Source organism: Gymnoscopelus braueri (assembly GCF_963280865.1).
Source record: "Gymnoscopelus braueri genome assembly, chromosome: 8".
NCBI lineage: Eukaryota > Metazoa > Chordata > Actinopteri > Myctophiformes > Myctophidae > Gymnoscopelus > Gymnoscopelus braueri.
In genome coordinates, this window is record NC_137609.1 from 2912762 (window position 1) to 2929039 (window position 16278).

Consider the following 16278-nt stretch of genomic DNA (forward strand, 5'->3'; position numbering starts at 1 on the left):
GTACACTTTTTTGAAAAAAATCTTCCTCCTAGTATAACCATAATACCTGATGATTATGTTTTAGGGGGAGGAAAAATCACTGAAAATCACGGCACACCGTCTTTAAGTAAAACATTTGAGTACTTTTTCCATCACTGCTTATTTCAATTAACGTTAAACGTTCACACCTTGGGTCCCCGGACCGCAATACAATACAGTATACAATCCAAAGTGTAATGGAATGTGCTGCGTGATGTAAACACCTCAACCAGTGTCATTCCATTCATGTCTGTGACATAACAAGATACTTTCTGAAATCTATAAATATTCTTCACATCTGTCTGTCTGTCTGTCTGTCTGTCTGTCTGTCTGTCTGTCTGTCTGTCTGTCTGTCTGTCTGTCTGTCTGTCTGTCTGTCTGTCTGTCTGTCTGTCTGTCTCTCTGTTTGTTCAGTAACAGTATTAAATAGCTCTATATTGTGATAGTAATCATTGCTATAGAGTGTTTGTTCAGTAACAGTGTTAAATAGCTCTATATTGTGATAGTAATAATTGCTATAGAGTGTTTGTTCAGTAACAGTGTTAAATAGCTCTATATTGTGATAGTAATCATTGCTATAGAATGTTTGTTCAGTAACAGTGTTAAATAGCTCTATATTGTGATCATTGCTATAGAGTGCTCAGTGACAGGAGAGAGAACCCCACAAATGTAATTTATCCACTTCAATTCTCCAGTTCCACGCGCGTGCGCACACACACACACACACACACACACACACACACACACACACACACACACACACACACACACACACACACACACACACACACACACACACACACACACACACACACACACACACACACACACACACACACACGTTGTTTCATCACTTCTAATTTCACTGTTTATCCTGAATGTCAGCCTGAGGCTGTGTGTGTGTGTGTGTGTGTGTGTGTGTGTGTGTGTGTGTGTGTGTGTGTGTGTGTGTGTGTGTGTGTGTGTGTGTGTGTGTGTGTGTGTGTGTGTGTGTGTGTGTGTGTGTGCATGTATGTGTATGTGTGCGTGTGTGCGCATGTGTGTGTGTGTGTGTGTGTGTGTGCGTTGACCTGCTCAGACAGGTTCGACAACATACTGCTCTCATTCTAAACACACTGAGCAATCGCACAATGACGCACAACCACACACAAAGACACACAATGACGCACTAAGACACACTTAATACACAAAGACACACAACGGTGATGGAATATTACTAAGATTTTCGTTTTTTTTTACTTCAGTAAAAGTAGAGAGTGAAAGTCCTGTGTTCACATTTTGTCTTGATTTGTTTGAAAATAACAGATCTACAAGCTCACACCGCGTTGCGATGAGACACACTGTGAGTTTGTAGATTGGCTATTTTCAAATAGCCGTTGTACAAAATAAGACTTAACTGGTTAATGCATTTTTTAACTATATAGAGTAACTAGTAACTAAAGTTTTCTAATTATTGTAGAAGAGCAACAGGCAGAGGCAGACAGAAATAATGGAAACAAGACCTTGGAGCTTTTTGTGTTAAACTTTTAACATCATTGCATAATCGAACCACTGTACTATATGCAAACTGTTAATATATTCAATCAATCAATAAAAAAAGCTGCCTGGCAGTAGAAGCAGGCAGACAGCGACAGAACTGGCTGCCTAGAGCAGTGCTTCCCAAACTGGGGGTCGGGACTCCCAGGTGGGTCCCCAAATGATTTTGAGTCCCAGATGATTAGCTTAATGTGCAACATTGTTTTCTCACTCAACAGTAAACAAACCAACATACAGTATACGTGTATACAGGGTATCTGCACATTTCTAAAGTGACAATTTAATTATTTTTAAGACCTTTTTCGTAACAAATTGGCCAAATTGTCAAATATTACGAAAGAAAGAGGCAAATATTGTGAAAAAGAGCCGATCTAAAAGCTCACAACGTGCATCACAGTGCGAGGCGTGTTGTGAGCTTGTAAATCGGCTATTTTCACTATGTATGTGGAACCGAGTCAAACTAAATATAATGCCTCAACTCCTACAATTCCAAGTTTGTCAGGGTGGGGGGTCCACAGTTCAAATATGATTATTTTGGGGGGTCACCAGTTCAAATATGATTATTTTGGGGGGGTCTCCAGTTCAAATATGATTTTTTTTTGGGGGGGAGGTCTCCCCATTTCAAATATGATTATTTTGGGGTGTCCCCAGTTCAAATGTGATTATTTAGAATAATCATATTTGAACTGGGGATACCCCCAAAACAATCCAGTCATATTTGAACTCATGGGGACACCCCAAAATAATCATATGTAAACTGGGGAACGCCCCAAATAATCATATTTGGGGACCACCATTTGAACTTTTGATTATTTGGGGGGGGGTCCCCAGTTCAAATATGATTATTTTGGGTCACGGCCTGAAAAGTTTGAGAACCCACAGAGTTCACTGTTCACTGTTCCCTCTTAAGGGGAGGTGGAGACAGAGCTACACTTCCTGTTACAATGTGATAAATAAAGACATTATAGCATCATTCTCCCCTACAATTAATAGGAAAATACAAAGAATTTCAATCCACCATGAATAAGTCATCACTTCAATATGTTCAGGGGGTCCGGGACCCCTAGGGGGCCCTCAGAGATACTGCAGGGGGGCCGCCAAATCTTTGAGTGATAGGAACTTTATCGTTTTTCATCGCATCCCTATTCTGGGGGGGACATTAGCCGAACGCGTTGTGAGCTTGTAGATCTGCTATTTTCAGCGAAGAGGTTTGGTGTAGAGGGAAAAAAGAGCAGACCAAGTACAGAGCCAAAGGTCAAGTTTACAAAGTATTGAGGGTTTAAAGTAGCCTGGGTAAACCCCTCCCTCCGGATAACTCATTTTCATTTGTTTTCAGCGTCCTCGCTCAATGTTCTGTGATTGACAGCGAAGGTTGGCCAATCAGGTGGCGAGTTCGAGTGAAACCGAATGGAACCGAGTCCAGCCTGAGTGCATCCGACCAAAAACGAGTGGCAGCCATCTTTTCTGTGCGCTATTTTCTCAGCTGTTTTAAAACTTCAAAAAGCTCTCAAACTTCTATTTTCAGGCATGGAATTTACTTATAAGATATCGTTTGGATAGAATTTAGTTGTTTAACTTCATATATGTGGTCAATTAATCATGACAGAGCCTATTTAAAAATAAAAATTCAGAGAACCGGCAGGGGCGGGCAGTGACACATATGTATCCGAATAAAGCAACCTATTTTCGGCAAGTCCCCTTGCGTCATTCTTGGCTGGGGATGGGGAAAATGAGCTGCTGATTGGCTGAAGAGGATCGGACTGCTGATTGGCTGAAGGAGTTGTCAGTCAACTGTACTAATCCAGCCCAGCTCCCAAATTGCCCATACAGGCCTGTAGGCCAGACCCCTTCCTGAAATCAAATGCAAATGAGATTTCCGGAAGGAGGGAGGTTTACCAGGCTAGGTTTAAAGTGGTTAAATGTCTGAAAACACACATTTAACATTAATCCAATATGTAGTGGGGGGTCCCTGCTTCATCTCTCTCTCTCAGCTAAGGGTTCCTTGGCCTGAAAAACGTTGTCATCGACAGCCAGTGGACAGAAGAGCCATAATCTCATCTGGCTAAAGCTAAACAAACTCACATAACTGCTGCATTATGTCACTGTTAGCATTGTTTCATTGTTTGTTATTCACTTATTATTTGTTATTCACTTATTGTCTCTGTATATGTAAAGTTGTGACTTGTTTCATTTTATATGTTGTGCTTTGGCAATGTAAAACATATTGTATCATGACAATCAGGCATTTATTTTACAGCGAGAGAGAGAGAGAGAGAGAGAGAGAGAGAGACACACACACACACACACACACACACACACACACACACACACAGTGTGATTGTGTGTATATTGTATGATTATGATGGACACACATCCATCATCTGGTTTAGAAAACACTTCACACAAGATCCTGCACACAAACACACAAACATACACACACACGTACACGCACGCACACACACACACACACACACACACACACACACACACACACACACACACACACACACACACACACACACACACACACACACACACGTGCGTAATTACATTACGTGTGCATGTGTGTTGCAGTGTTCTATAGCAGTTATGACAGTATAGATTGTTATGACGGTATAGATTGTTATGACAGTATAGATTGTTATGACAGTATAGATATAGATTGTTATGACGGTATTAATTGGCAGGATGTTGGTGATGCAGTGAAGATGATATACATACATTATGTCAGTGGTTTAACAAAATGATATGTATTTGGCTGTGCCAAATTTTCGACCAGGGTCCCCCAGAATCAAAGATGTGAGTTAAAAAGTTTTGCTTTAAAATGTATTCAAAGATTTGCACAATTGTTCAAGATCTTTAAAAAATAGCAGATCTACAAGCTCATAGTGCGGCACAAACGGACGTGCAGCTAAAAAATATCACATTAATGAAAAATAATCCTATCTTTCTCCACTGATTCTGATCAATTAAAAATGACGTGATGGGGACAACTCTAATAAAAACTAATACAGTCAACAGCTCTGGCAACAAAAAAAATAAGAAAAAAAAGTACTACTTATGTTTTACTTAAGTAAAAGTATCAATACTGCAATGTAGAAGTAGACGAGTAATGTACTTGAGTAAAAGTACAAAAGTATTGGTATCAAAATGTACTTAAAGTACCAAAAGTGAAAGTACTAAAATGTTTGAAAATAGCAGATCTACAAGCTCACAACTTTCAGTGTTGTGAGCTTGTAGATCTGCTATTTTCAAATAACCTAGGTATAAAATAAGGTTAAAGTGGTTAATGTATGTTTTATAATATAATGATTTATATCTGCAGAGTAACTAGTAACTAAAGTTTTCAAATAATTGTAGTGGAGTAAAAGTACAATATTTGCCTCTGAGATGTAGTGGAGTAGAAGTAAAAGTGTAGACAATTGGAAATACTCCAGTAAAGTAAAAGTACCTCAAAATTGTACTTAAGTACAGTACTTGAGTAAATGTACTTAGTTACTTTACACCACTGGCAACAATGATGGGCTTTTCCAACTAAGATCTAATGTGAATCTGGTAGGGGATGAGTTCATTAGCTTGAGGTGGACAGTCTGGTTATGTTTTTAAAGGTTTCTTTCTTCATTACTTACAACGTATCTGTCTCTGTCACGACAACGAGGCTGTCAACACGTGAGTTATTATGACGTTAAACGCTGCAGTATTCATCCTCCCATCGCTGAAGGTGTCAGTCCATTTTTTTTGCGGACTCTCTCTTTTTCGCCCAGGTGGACGTGAGTTTGAGGTTAGGTTTAGACATAGATTCTGTAAGTTTAGGGTTAGGGTTATGCCTGAACTGCACCTACTGTCAGTGGTGTAAAGTAAACTAAGTAAATGTACCAAAGTACTGTACTTAAGTAAAATATTGAGGTATTTTTACTTTACTGGAGCACTTCCAATTTTCAGTACTTTTACTCCATTACATCTCAGAGGCAAATATTGTACTTTTACTCCATTACAATTATTTGAAAACTTTAGTTACTAGTTACTTTGCAATGATCAATTATTATATTATAAAACATACATTGACCACTTTAGACATATTTTATACATAGGCCATTTAAATAGCCGATCTACAAGCTCACAACGCGTCGCATCGCGCGACACGTTGAAGTTGTTTACACAAAGTTAGGTGGCAGCTACTAAAGAAAAATGCAGTGCAGTTTTTTCTTTCTTTTTAAACACATGTACATTTGATTTGATGATGCTCTTTTTATTCTCTTTTAGGTCTTTTTGCACTCTCTTTTCTTTGAATCTTTTTATGTTTTCATTATTCTATTGTTGTTATTATCTATGCTGCTGCATTGTCTGAAGGAAGCCATCCAAAATAAGTCTTACTCTTATGTACCTGTACACAAGATGTAACAATAAAGTACAACCTTGAACCTTGATAGTGTTTGTGAGGTTAGGGTTAGGTTTAGGCATAGTGTTTGTGAGGTTAGGGTTAAGGTCAGGGTTAGGCATAGTGTGTTCGTGAGGTTAGGGTTAGGCATAGTGTTTGTGAGGTTAGGGTTAAGGTTAGGGTTAGGCATAATGTTTGTGAGGTTAGGGTTAAGTTTAGGCATAGTGTTAGTGAGGTTAGGGTTAAGGTTAGGGTTAGGCATAGTGTTTGTGAGGTTAGGATTAAGGTTAGGTTTGGGCATAGTGTTTGTGAGGTTAGGGTTAAAGTTAGCGTTAGGCATAGTGTTTGTGAGGTAGATGGTAAAATAAATGGTGAATGGTGCATTTATTAGCGCTATTATCAAAAGCGCTTTACATAGATTGTGCATTACATTCACCCATTCACACACACATCTTACTATCTTACTATCTTACTATCTTACTATCTTACTATCTTACTACTATATAATTGACAAAAGCTCCGAAAGTTTGTGCGGGATTCGCAAGCATAGGATCACTCCACATTGTGGCGGTCCGCCCCCTGAGTTTTATTTTCACGTCACGTTCATTCACTAGTTCCACTCCCCATTCACAAAACCGGTCAGCCTATCACCTTCCTTCTGTCTCCGCACGTTCTACACCCCGCTCCCTTTGAAGTGCACTCCAGAAAAGTGACTGTCTGTCTGTGTGTTTGTTTTGTGTAAGGTTTCACAACCGAAGAGGCTGAGACCGTTCGGTTTGTGTTTACTATAGCCATAGGTTTTAAGTGGCTTTAGCGTCCGTGCGCCGCGCGAGTTACAGTTTGCGTCGGGAGGACCTCCGTCGGATCCGCGGAAAAGCACCAAACAACCAACGGAACAAACAAACAAAGGGGACGTCGGCGAGGCGACAGCAACGGTGGATCAGGACCGGCCGTTAATCCGTGATTCCACGCAAGGTAAAGGGGAGCCTGGTTTCTGGAGTGTAACGTTTCTTTGGGGCCTATTAACAGGCGGAGCACGGAGGTTGGAGGAGTTTTGAAGGGGGTTATTTTTGTTTATTTTGGCCGTGGATCTGTTCCTAAGCAGCATTTATTTTGGTTTTTTTTGGATTAACTGAACTATTAACTGTGGGGACTTTCGAGCTGGGAAGTGGATCTGAACTATGACTTGAGGAATGAATAAATCCTAATGAGGTATTTTTTTTATTTAAACAAGGACTACGTGATTTTCTTTAATGTGAATTGCATTGAAATTGAGTGTTGAATTGGGTCTTTTCCTCTTCGTGACTGTGTGGTGTGTAATTTATGGGTTCATGTTGTGTGGTACATGCAGGTTGCATGGCGTTTCCAAATGTGTATCCTTGCGGTGGGTCGTTACCCTTGTTATGGTATTCACTCTAAAATTTGTCGGTTGAAAAGCCGGCTGGCACCCCAAACAAGCGACCGTAAAAGGGTAATCCGCTACAGAAAAATGGCACCCCAGATTTAAAAGGAATAAATCAAACACACCAATCTCTTATGTGGAGATAAGGAAAAAACGGACACCACAACCCTGGAAAGTTGTAAAATTTATTGAACTGGGAAAAAGTCAAAAAGGAAAAAAAAGTCACACAAAAAGGTCAACTGGAAGTGGACACAAAACACATTCATTTATATTACTACAAAAACGGGAAAAACTAGAGGTTACGTATGTAACCACAGTTTCTTTACTTTCAAAGACAACTTGCTTTATTTCATGCTGTCATGTCAAACAAAATGGAGGATTTCATGGAGCGCTTTCGGCGTTTGCGGTCCTCTGTGGCCCCTAGAGGACAGGAGGTCCACAGGCTCTCACAGACAAGGAACGTTCCTCGGCTAATAACCCCCACTGGTGGCATTCGAGGGAGCATATCAAATACTACAGTCTCTGTACCACCGGTGCCTGCTGTCAGACAGGTACGAATACAGAGTGATTTGTCGGACCCCACACAACAGGCGACCCCTGTGGAGAACCAGGGGAGCATACAGGATGTTTCATCTTCACCAGGACAACAGGAGCCCCCTGGTGTTATTCAAGGAGGTATACAGGTGGAGTCACTTTCTACTGCACCTCTGGCGCCCCCTGTGGACGATCAGGGAGGTGTACAGGTTGATTTATTGTGCATTGCACCACTGGCGCCCCCTGTGAGTGGTCAGGGAGGTGTACAGTTTGAGACATCTTCCACTGCATCACCAGCACCCCCTGCGGAAAGTCAGGATGTCATACTGGGTGATGCAGTACCCTCTGGAGATCTGGAGCCCCCTGGGAGTAGTCAGGGGAACAGGAGGAGTTATTCAATGCAAACGGATAGGTGTCTAAGGGACATGGACCTGTGGGAGCCCACTCTGCCACTTGATGTTACAGGTCCAGTGGAGAACGGTCTCTTCATGCAAACAGTGCAAGGTATACAAACTCTGGAACGGTTTTTGGTAGACCTGAATTCGAAAATGAGGGAGGTGCAAACGGAGCAGCAACTTAACAAAAGGACAAGTTTGAATCAGGCTCAGACTCTAAGAGGAATCAAACAGGCCATTGATAATAAGCCAGAATGTGGATGTCAAAACTTTAAGGAGTTGTTGAATCAACACACACAATACCTCAGAGTTCAAATAACTGATACCTTAAAATGGCGAATGAATAAATTGCATGTTGATGTCCTTAAAGACCTACAAGAGGTTATGTACCCTATGGCGGAGGCGGTCAATCTGCTGCAAGAGGAAACGATGGCATGCAGCCGGGAATTGCACAGCGTAGTTGAGGAGGTTACACTAATAAAACAGAACACCCTCCCCCTACTTTCAACGTTTTCGAATACTGCAATGCAGACTGCCCAGTTGGAGAACTCACCTGTGCTGCCACCTATGGTGAAAACGCGCCCACAGCTGCAATCCACCATGCAAATGGGTGGTTTGCCAGAACGAACGTCCTCACCAGTTGAGCCCTCTGAGCTAAGAGGAAGATTCATGGGGAAAAGTCCAATCAAGTTGCAGTTCCCATGCTTTGGGAGGATGGAGGACTGCAGTGATCCCTTAATGTATTTGGAACAGTGTCATGACTATTTGTCCCTAAACCCACTAAGTGAGGAGGAGATTCTTGCCACTATGAGGAGTGTCCTTCATGGAACGGCAAGAGATTGGTGGGATGTCATGAGGCTGGAAACGCATACCTGGAAGGAATTTGAGGAAAGGTTCCTTTTTGCCTTCCTGTCGGAAGACTATATGGATGAACTGGAGGAGAGAATACGGACACAGATTCAAGGAGAGAATGAGAGCATAAGGGATTTTGCTTACAGATACCGTTCACTTTGTCGCCGCTGGAAGACGGACATCACAGAGGCTAAGGTGATACAGCTCCTGCTAAAAAACATCCGCCCTCAGTTGGCTTGTCAGTTGAGGAGCAGCCGGGTGAACTCTGTCGATGAGCTGGTTAGGCTGGGACAGCAGCTGGAAAAGGATTGGGGAAAACAACTACAACAGCAAAGGTACACTACTGCCCCCAACCAGGCCCAGTCTGTTGTTACGCCTAGACAGACAGCTCAGCAACCACCTTCGAACCAAGGAGCATCCGATTCAAACCAGGCAGCAGCCAAACCAACGTACTGTTGGCGGTGTAAGGGCTCCCATGCACCTTATTCCTGTCCCCAGTACAAAAGCAGGAACAATAAATCTGCTAATTACAACCAGCAACATCAGCAACCATCAACGTCAAACAATCCTACTTTGAGTACCATGTCCCACCTTCCTCCGTCCCAACTTCTCCCATCATCAACTTCTCCTTTCTTGTCTCCCAGGCCTTATCCACAGCAGTTGTTTGTGACGCTGACCATCGGTCTGGAGAAGGGGAAGGCTATGATTGACACTGGCTCATCTTACACCCTTCTAAATGAGGAAATGTGGCATGCTGTCAAGCCTGAACATGCAAATCTGATTCCTTGGTCAGGAAATCCCCTCTACTTGGCAGATGGGGGAGGGAGATGGCCTTTAGGGTGGCAGCAATTGGCACTCACCTTACAGGGTCATACTTGCACCTTACCTGTGGTGGTGTTGTCCTCAGAAGCCCTAGCTTGCCCTATTGTCTTGGGTTTGGATTTCATGTGCATCATCGGCTTGCAGCTTGAGATAAGGACAAACCAGTATTGGTTCACTTCTAACACGGACAGTAAGAAGTACTGCTTTGAGAAAGACACAGACACTCCTGCGGAGTGGGGATGGAAGGGCCAACTCTGCTTCTTCTCTGCCATCAACCCTCGGGGTTCAGCTACATCTACTGAGGCTATTCTGGATGCGGAGCTCTTAAGGAAGGCCATTGAGGGAGCCCAGATGGATGCCGTAGGAAAGAGCTGTCTCTTTGATCAGCTACAGGAGAACGCTGATGTGTGTACTTCTCGCTTGGGCTGTACTGGTGTGCTCACACACAAAATCCTTGTCACACAAGGTGTGCCAATAAAGCAGAGACCCTATCGGCTATCCCCAGCAAAACTTCAGGTGATGAAGGAGCTAATTGAGGAAATGTTGGAGATGGATATCATTGAGCCCTCATGCTGGTCCAACAAACTGGATTAGGTTCTGAGGAGGTATTGGCTTATGGGAGCAGAAGTCTGAATAAGGCTGAAAGGAATTACTCTGCAACCGAAAAAGAGTGCTTGGCTGTGGTATGGGCATTGGAGAAATGGCGGTACTATCTGGAATGTAGATCCTTTACAGTAGTAACCGATCACTCTTCTTTGGTCTGGATGTTCAAGTCACAGAAGCCCAGTACACGCCTCACTCGGTGGGTTCTTCGCCTACAGGAGTTCACCTTTACCGTGGAGTATCGGAAGGGGAAGTATAATACGGTACCCGATGCCTTGTCCAGAGCACCCAGTGACACCTCTTCTGATGAGCCAACAGAGTATGCCACCATGATGTCAGTGAAGGGAGAACCTCGCAAGGAACTTCCCATATCTGATGAGGAGATCTGGAAAGCTCAACAAGGGGACCCGGAGATACAGAGGATCTACAATTCCATCATGGAGGAGGGGGAGCTCACTATGAATGAATCCATCAAGTTCACCATCCTGGAGGATAAAGTCTACAGGGTCGTGCAGCTCCCCCATAAAACGGTCTATCAGGTATACATACCTGGCTGTTTCCGACAACCTCTCCTTCAGATGTTTCATGATGATTCCATCTCAGGTCATTTGGGAAGGTACAAGACCTACAAGCGGATGCATACATTGGTATACTGGCCGGGATTGAGTTTGGAGGTGAAAACCTATGTTCAGAACTGTGAGACTTGTCAGAAGTACAAACCTGAAAGTCGCAAGGTTGCAGGGAAGCTGCAGCAGACGGTGGTTGAGAGTCCGTGGGAGATGATTGGAGTGGATTTCATGGGCCCGTTTCCGCGGAGTACTAGAGGCTATGTCTACCTCGTAGTGTTTGTGGACTACTTCACTCGTTGGGTGGAGCTATACCCCCTGAGAAAGGCCACAGCGGAAACAGTCTCCAAAGTCCTCACAGAGGAAATCCTCACAAGGTGGGGGGTCCCCCATTATATCCTTTCTGACCAGGGGTCCCAGTTTGTCTCTGCAGTCTTCAAGGAAACCTGTGCCAAATGGAACCTGCGGCAGAAGATGACGACAGCATATCATCCCCAGACCAATCTCACAGAAAGAGTTAACCGCACCCTTAAACCTATGATTGCATCCTATGTCAAAAACAACCATAAACAGTGGGACAAGCATCTTCCTGATTTCCGTTTTGCCTTGAATTCGGCCGTTCATGAAACCACTGGGGTCACTCCAGCTGAATTGAACCTGGGCAGGACCCTCAGAAGCCCTCTGGATGTGATGCTGCAACCCTGGACTCCTCCTCCCGACTGCCCGGCCTACAAGAATGTGACCGAACTGAAGGAGCTCCAGGTCTTTGTACAGGAAAACATACAGAAGGGTCGCATCCGGCAGAAACGGAATTATGATAAGAAGCGACGAGACCTGCTTGTGAAGGACAATGACAGAATTTGGCTACGCTCTCATCCGTACTCTAAAGCAGAGAAGTCATTCACGGCAAAGTTGGCACCCAAATGGCTAGGACCATATAGAGTGATCTCTCAGGTGGGGCCGGTTAACGTTGACGTGGTACTGGAGGAGACGGGTGAGGATCGGAAGGTAGTCCACGTCTCAAGACTTAAACCTTGTTACCCATCAGCACAGGAGTTGGACAAACTGGAACGTCAGCGTGTGTTGGATATCTTCCACGAGGAGAGTGACGAGGAAGAGTTCTTGGGTTTTTCCAGCCCCTTACCAGAGAGTGGGGTTAAGAAGAGATCTCTAAAGAAGAGATGAAATTAAGACATTTCCTGCATATGTGCAGTTTTTCTAAGGGGGGGGGAATGTGGCGGTCCGCCCCCTGAGTTTTATTTTCACGTCACGTTCATTCACTAGTTCCACTCCCCATTCACAAAACCGGTCAGCCTATCACCTTCCTTCTGTCTCCGCACGTTCTACACCCCGCTCCCTTTGAAGTGCACTCCAGAAAAATCACCCCGCTGCCTCCGTGACTGTCTGTCTGTGTGTTTGTTTTGTGTAAGGTTTCACAACCGAAGAGGCTGAGACCGTTCGGTTTGTGTTTACTATAGCCATAGGTTTTAAGTGGCTTTAGCGTCCGTGCGCCGCGCGAGTTACAGTTTGCGTCGGGAGGACCTCCGTCGGATCCGCGGAAAAGCACCAAACAACCAACGGAACAAACAAACAAAGGGGACGTCGGCGAGGCGACAGCAACGGTGGATCAGGACCGGCCGTTAATCCGTGATTCCACGCAAGGTAAAGGGGAGCCTGGTTTCTGGAGTGTAACGTTTCTTTGGGGCCTATTAACAGGCGGAGCACGGAGGTTGGAGGAGTTTTGAAGGGGGTTATTTTTGTTTATTTTGGCCGTGGATCTGTTCCTAAGCAGCATTTATTTTGGTTTTTTTTGGATTAACTGAACTATTAACTGTGGGGACTTTCGAGCTGGGAAGTGGATCTGAACTATGACTTGAGGAATGAATAAATCCTAATGAGGTATTTTTTGATTTAAACAAGGACTACGTGATTTTCTTTAATGTGAATTGCATTGAAATTGAGTGTTGAATTGGGTCTTTTCCTCTTCGTGACTGTGTGGTGTGTAATTTATGGGTTCATGTTGTGTGGTACATGCAGGTTGCATGGCGTTTCCAAATGTGTATCCTTGCGGTGGGTCGTTACCCTTGTTATGGTATTCACTCTAAAATTTGTCGGTTGAAAAGCCGGCTGGCACCCCAAACAAGCGACCGTAAAAGGGTAATCCGCTACAACATGCCTCCAAGACCTGCCACAGACTGTTGATCAGAGCTATGGCTATGTTTTAGGCATCTTACCCCACCTCGATCAGTGATCAGACTCTCGGCTTGATTGATTCTCTGATTTGCCTTTCAGACCCTCAGCCTGATCTGGCAGGTTGCCGTAGCAAACCACATACAGGAAGTCTGACCTCTTTATCACATGACCGAGGTTGGACAGGAAGATTAGGGCCGCAAAGCAAAGCGGGGAGGGAGGAGAGGAGAGGAGAGGAGAGGAGAGGAGAGGAGAGGCCAGAGGGGCCGGACTTCGCATGACGTGTGTGCAGAGTGACTAGGCCAGCAATGGTCGCTGGCCGTCGTTGGACGATGATGGGTTTTGGACTCTGTCTGGACCAACCTCGGATCGGGCCTAGATGTGAGGGCCGCGAAGCGGCCCTGACATCTAGTTCATAATAATGGAGGAGGAAACCATGCAAGGCACCAACCTAATCATCGGGAGCAATTAGGGGTTCAGCGACACTCAAGGACACTTCCACACTAACTCGGGGGGAGCCTCGGATCGAACTGGGAACCTTGCGGTTTCCATCAGGCCACTCTACCGGCCACTCTACCCCTGAACCACTGGTTAGGGGTACCACCCTTAGGGTTAGGGTTAGGGTTAGGGTTAGGCCCACTATCAGAATTGAAGCCTGAGCAGCTGGCTGCTGGACTTCCATCACCTCTGACCCCCCCGGCCCTCCTCCACACAGGAGACCCCCAGGGCTGCGTTCTGAACCCCCTCCTCTACTCCCTGTACACCTCCTCTTTTCCCTGTACACCTCCTCTTTTCCCTGTACAAATATGACTGCATGGCCATGCAGAGCTCCAACTTGGTACAACACCAACATGAACATGTCAACACAGACATTGTTAGTGTTCTGTAGAGCTACTTTGAGTACCCTGAAAAGCATTATAGCCTATATATTGTGTACTAGTATTATTACAATCTACAACTAGCGCTAAAAGTGTGTGTGTGTGTGTGTGTGTGTGTGTGTGTGTGTGTGTGTGTGTGTGTGTGTGTGTGTGTGTGTGTGTGTGTGTGTGTGTGTGTGTGTGTGTGTGTGTGTGTGTTTGTGTGTGTGTGTGCGTCTTGACAGCATTGTAAATGAGGGTAAACCTCAATGCTCTTTTCGAGAATAAAAAAAAGGTTTCAAATATGATTATTGTCCGTAAAGGTTTGTACACCATGTGAGAGACAGAGGGTGACACAAACACACACACACACACACACACACACACACACACACACACACACACACACACACACACAGAGAGAGAGCGTTAGCGTGAGAGATAAAGAGAGACAGACAGAAGAGAGAGCTCTCGCTCTCTCTGGATTGAGAGAGAGAGGGGGAGAAGAGAGAAAGACAGAAGAAACAGAGAAAGAGGAGAGACAGGCACGCAAACAGACAGACAGACAGACAGACAGACAGACAGACACACACACACGGGCACACAGACAGATGGGCACACAGACAGACAGGCAGACAGACAGACAGGCAGGCAGGCAGGCAGACAGGCAGAAAGACAGGTGAATCAGTGTACTCACCGTGGGGACAGGTTTAACTTCCTCAAACACGGAGAGGCAGTCCTCATGGTGACCGGTGGCTTCTCCCGCTGGTAAAATCCTCACGGCTTTGAGCGGAGTCAGAACCACCTTGTCGCCCCGCTCCAGAGGACCCCCAGGACCCCCAGGACCCCGGTCCGAGGCGCTCTGAGGCGGCTTCATAACCCCAATGCTGGCTGCCATGCGACAATGAATCCAAAACCAATCAATTCACATGAATAAACACAACATCCACTCTCTCTCTCTCTCTCTCTCTCTCTCTCTCTCTCTGGTGGAGTCTCACCTGAACTCAAGTACAGACCTGCTCTACCTGTCCTGCCTGCCCAGGTTGATGACTGACGGCCCGCAGCCACCAATCGCGGCGCAGCAGGGGGCGGGGAGAAAGGAAGGACAGGGGGCGGGGCGGGGCTTTGTTTTTCCGGGAGCCAATCGGCCGTGAAGGAAGGCAGGTATGTGGGGGCGGGGCTTCACCTGGGACGAGGAAAATCCAGGTGAAAGAGATTGAGAGGGAGGGGGAAGGGGGGAGGGGGGAATGCCCCGCAGCTCTCTGTGTGTGTGTGTGTGTGTGTGTGTGTGTGTGTGTGTGTGTGTGTGTGTGTGTGTGTGTGTGTGTGTGTGTGTGTGTGTGTGTGTGTGTGTGTGTGTGTGTGTGTGTGTGTGTGCGCGTGCGTGTGTGCGTGCGTGCGTGCGTGCGTGTGTGCGTGCGTGCGTGCTTGCGTGACAGACAGACAGACAGACAGACAGACAGACAGACAGACAGACAGACAGATCCAACGTGTTGTTATGTAAACACAGGCCCTTCATTCATATTGTCTGTTTTTCCCACGCTTTGTTGTTCAGACACAGCCTGAAGGGACAGACAGACAGACAGACAGACAGACAGACAGACAGACAGACAGAAAGAAAGAAAGAAAGACAGAAAGACAGAAAGAAAGAAAGAAAGAAATGACGTTAAATTATGTTAAATGACGTTCATAAAGAAAGCACTGAATGTTTTTTATGAAGGTTAAAGTACAGTAAGGGAGACACATACATCTAGATGTCATCAGAGTCATGTCTACACAGGTTCATATTAAATCAAATCAACCTTTATTGATAAAGCACATTTACAACAATCAAAATTGTCAAAATAACATGGCATGCATCAATCAGACAGACAGACAGACTCAAATGTAATTAAAAGCTAATGATAGAAAGTGTGTCTTGAGTAAGGTTTTTAAAAACCTCGATAGAATAAGTACTTCTAACCAGTGATGGAAGAAGTACTCACATGTTTTAGTTAAGTAAAAGTATCAATACTGCAATGTAGATAATACTCTGTTACAAGTAGCCTACAGGTCTCGTTTTCAAAATGTACTTGAGTAAAAGTACAAAAGTATCAGCATGAAAATGTACTTAAAGTACCAAAAG

The 16278-nt window shown here is 44.7% G+C and overlaps 1 protein-coding gene across 1 annotated transcript in view; it reads right to left on the reverse strand.

Annotated features, from left to right (window-relative positions):
- klf5l (Kruppel like factor 5 like) overlaps positions 1-15124 on the reverse strand; it is a 41247-nt gene extending 26123 nt beyond the window's left edge. The window contains exon 1 of the mRNA XM_080435578.1: positions 14851-15124. Coding sequence (XP_080291704.1) covers positions 14851-15051 — 201 coding nt within the window. The 5' untranslated portion in view covers positions 15052-15124. The remainder of the gene's footprint in view (positions 1-14850) is intronic.
- Positions 15125-16278: the final 1154 nt, after the last annotated feature.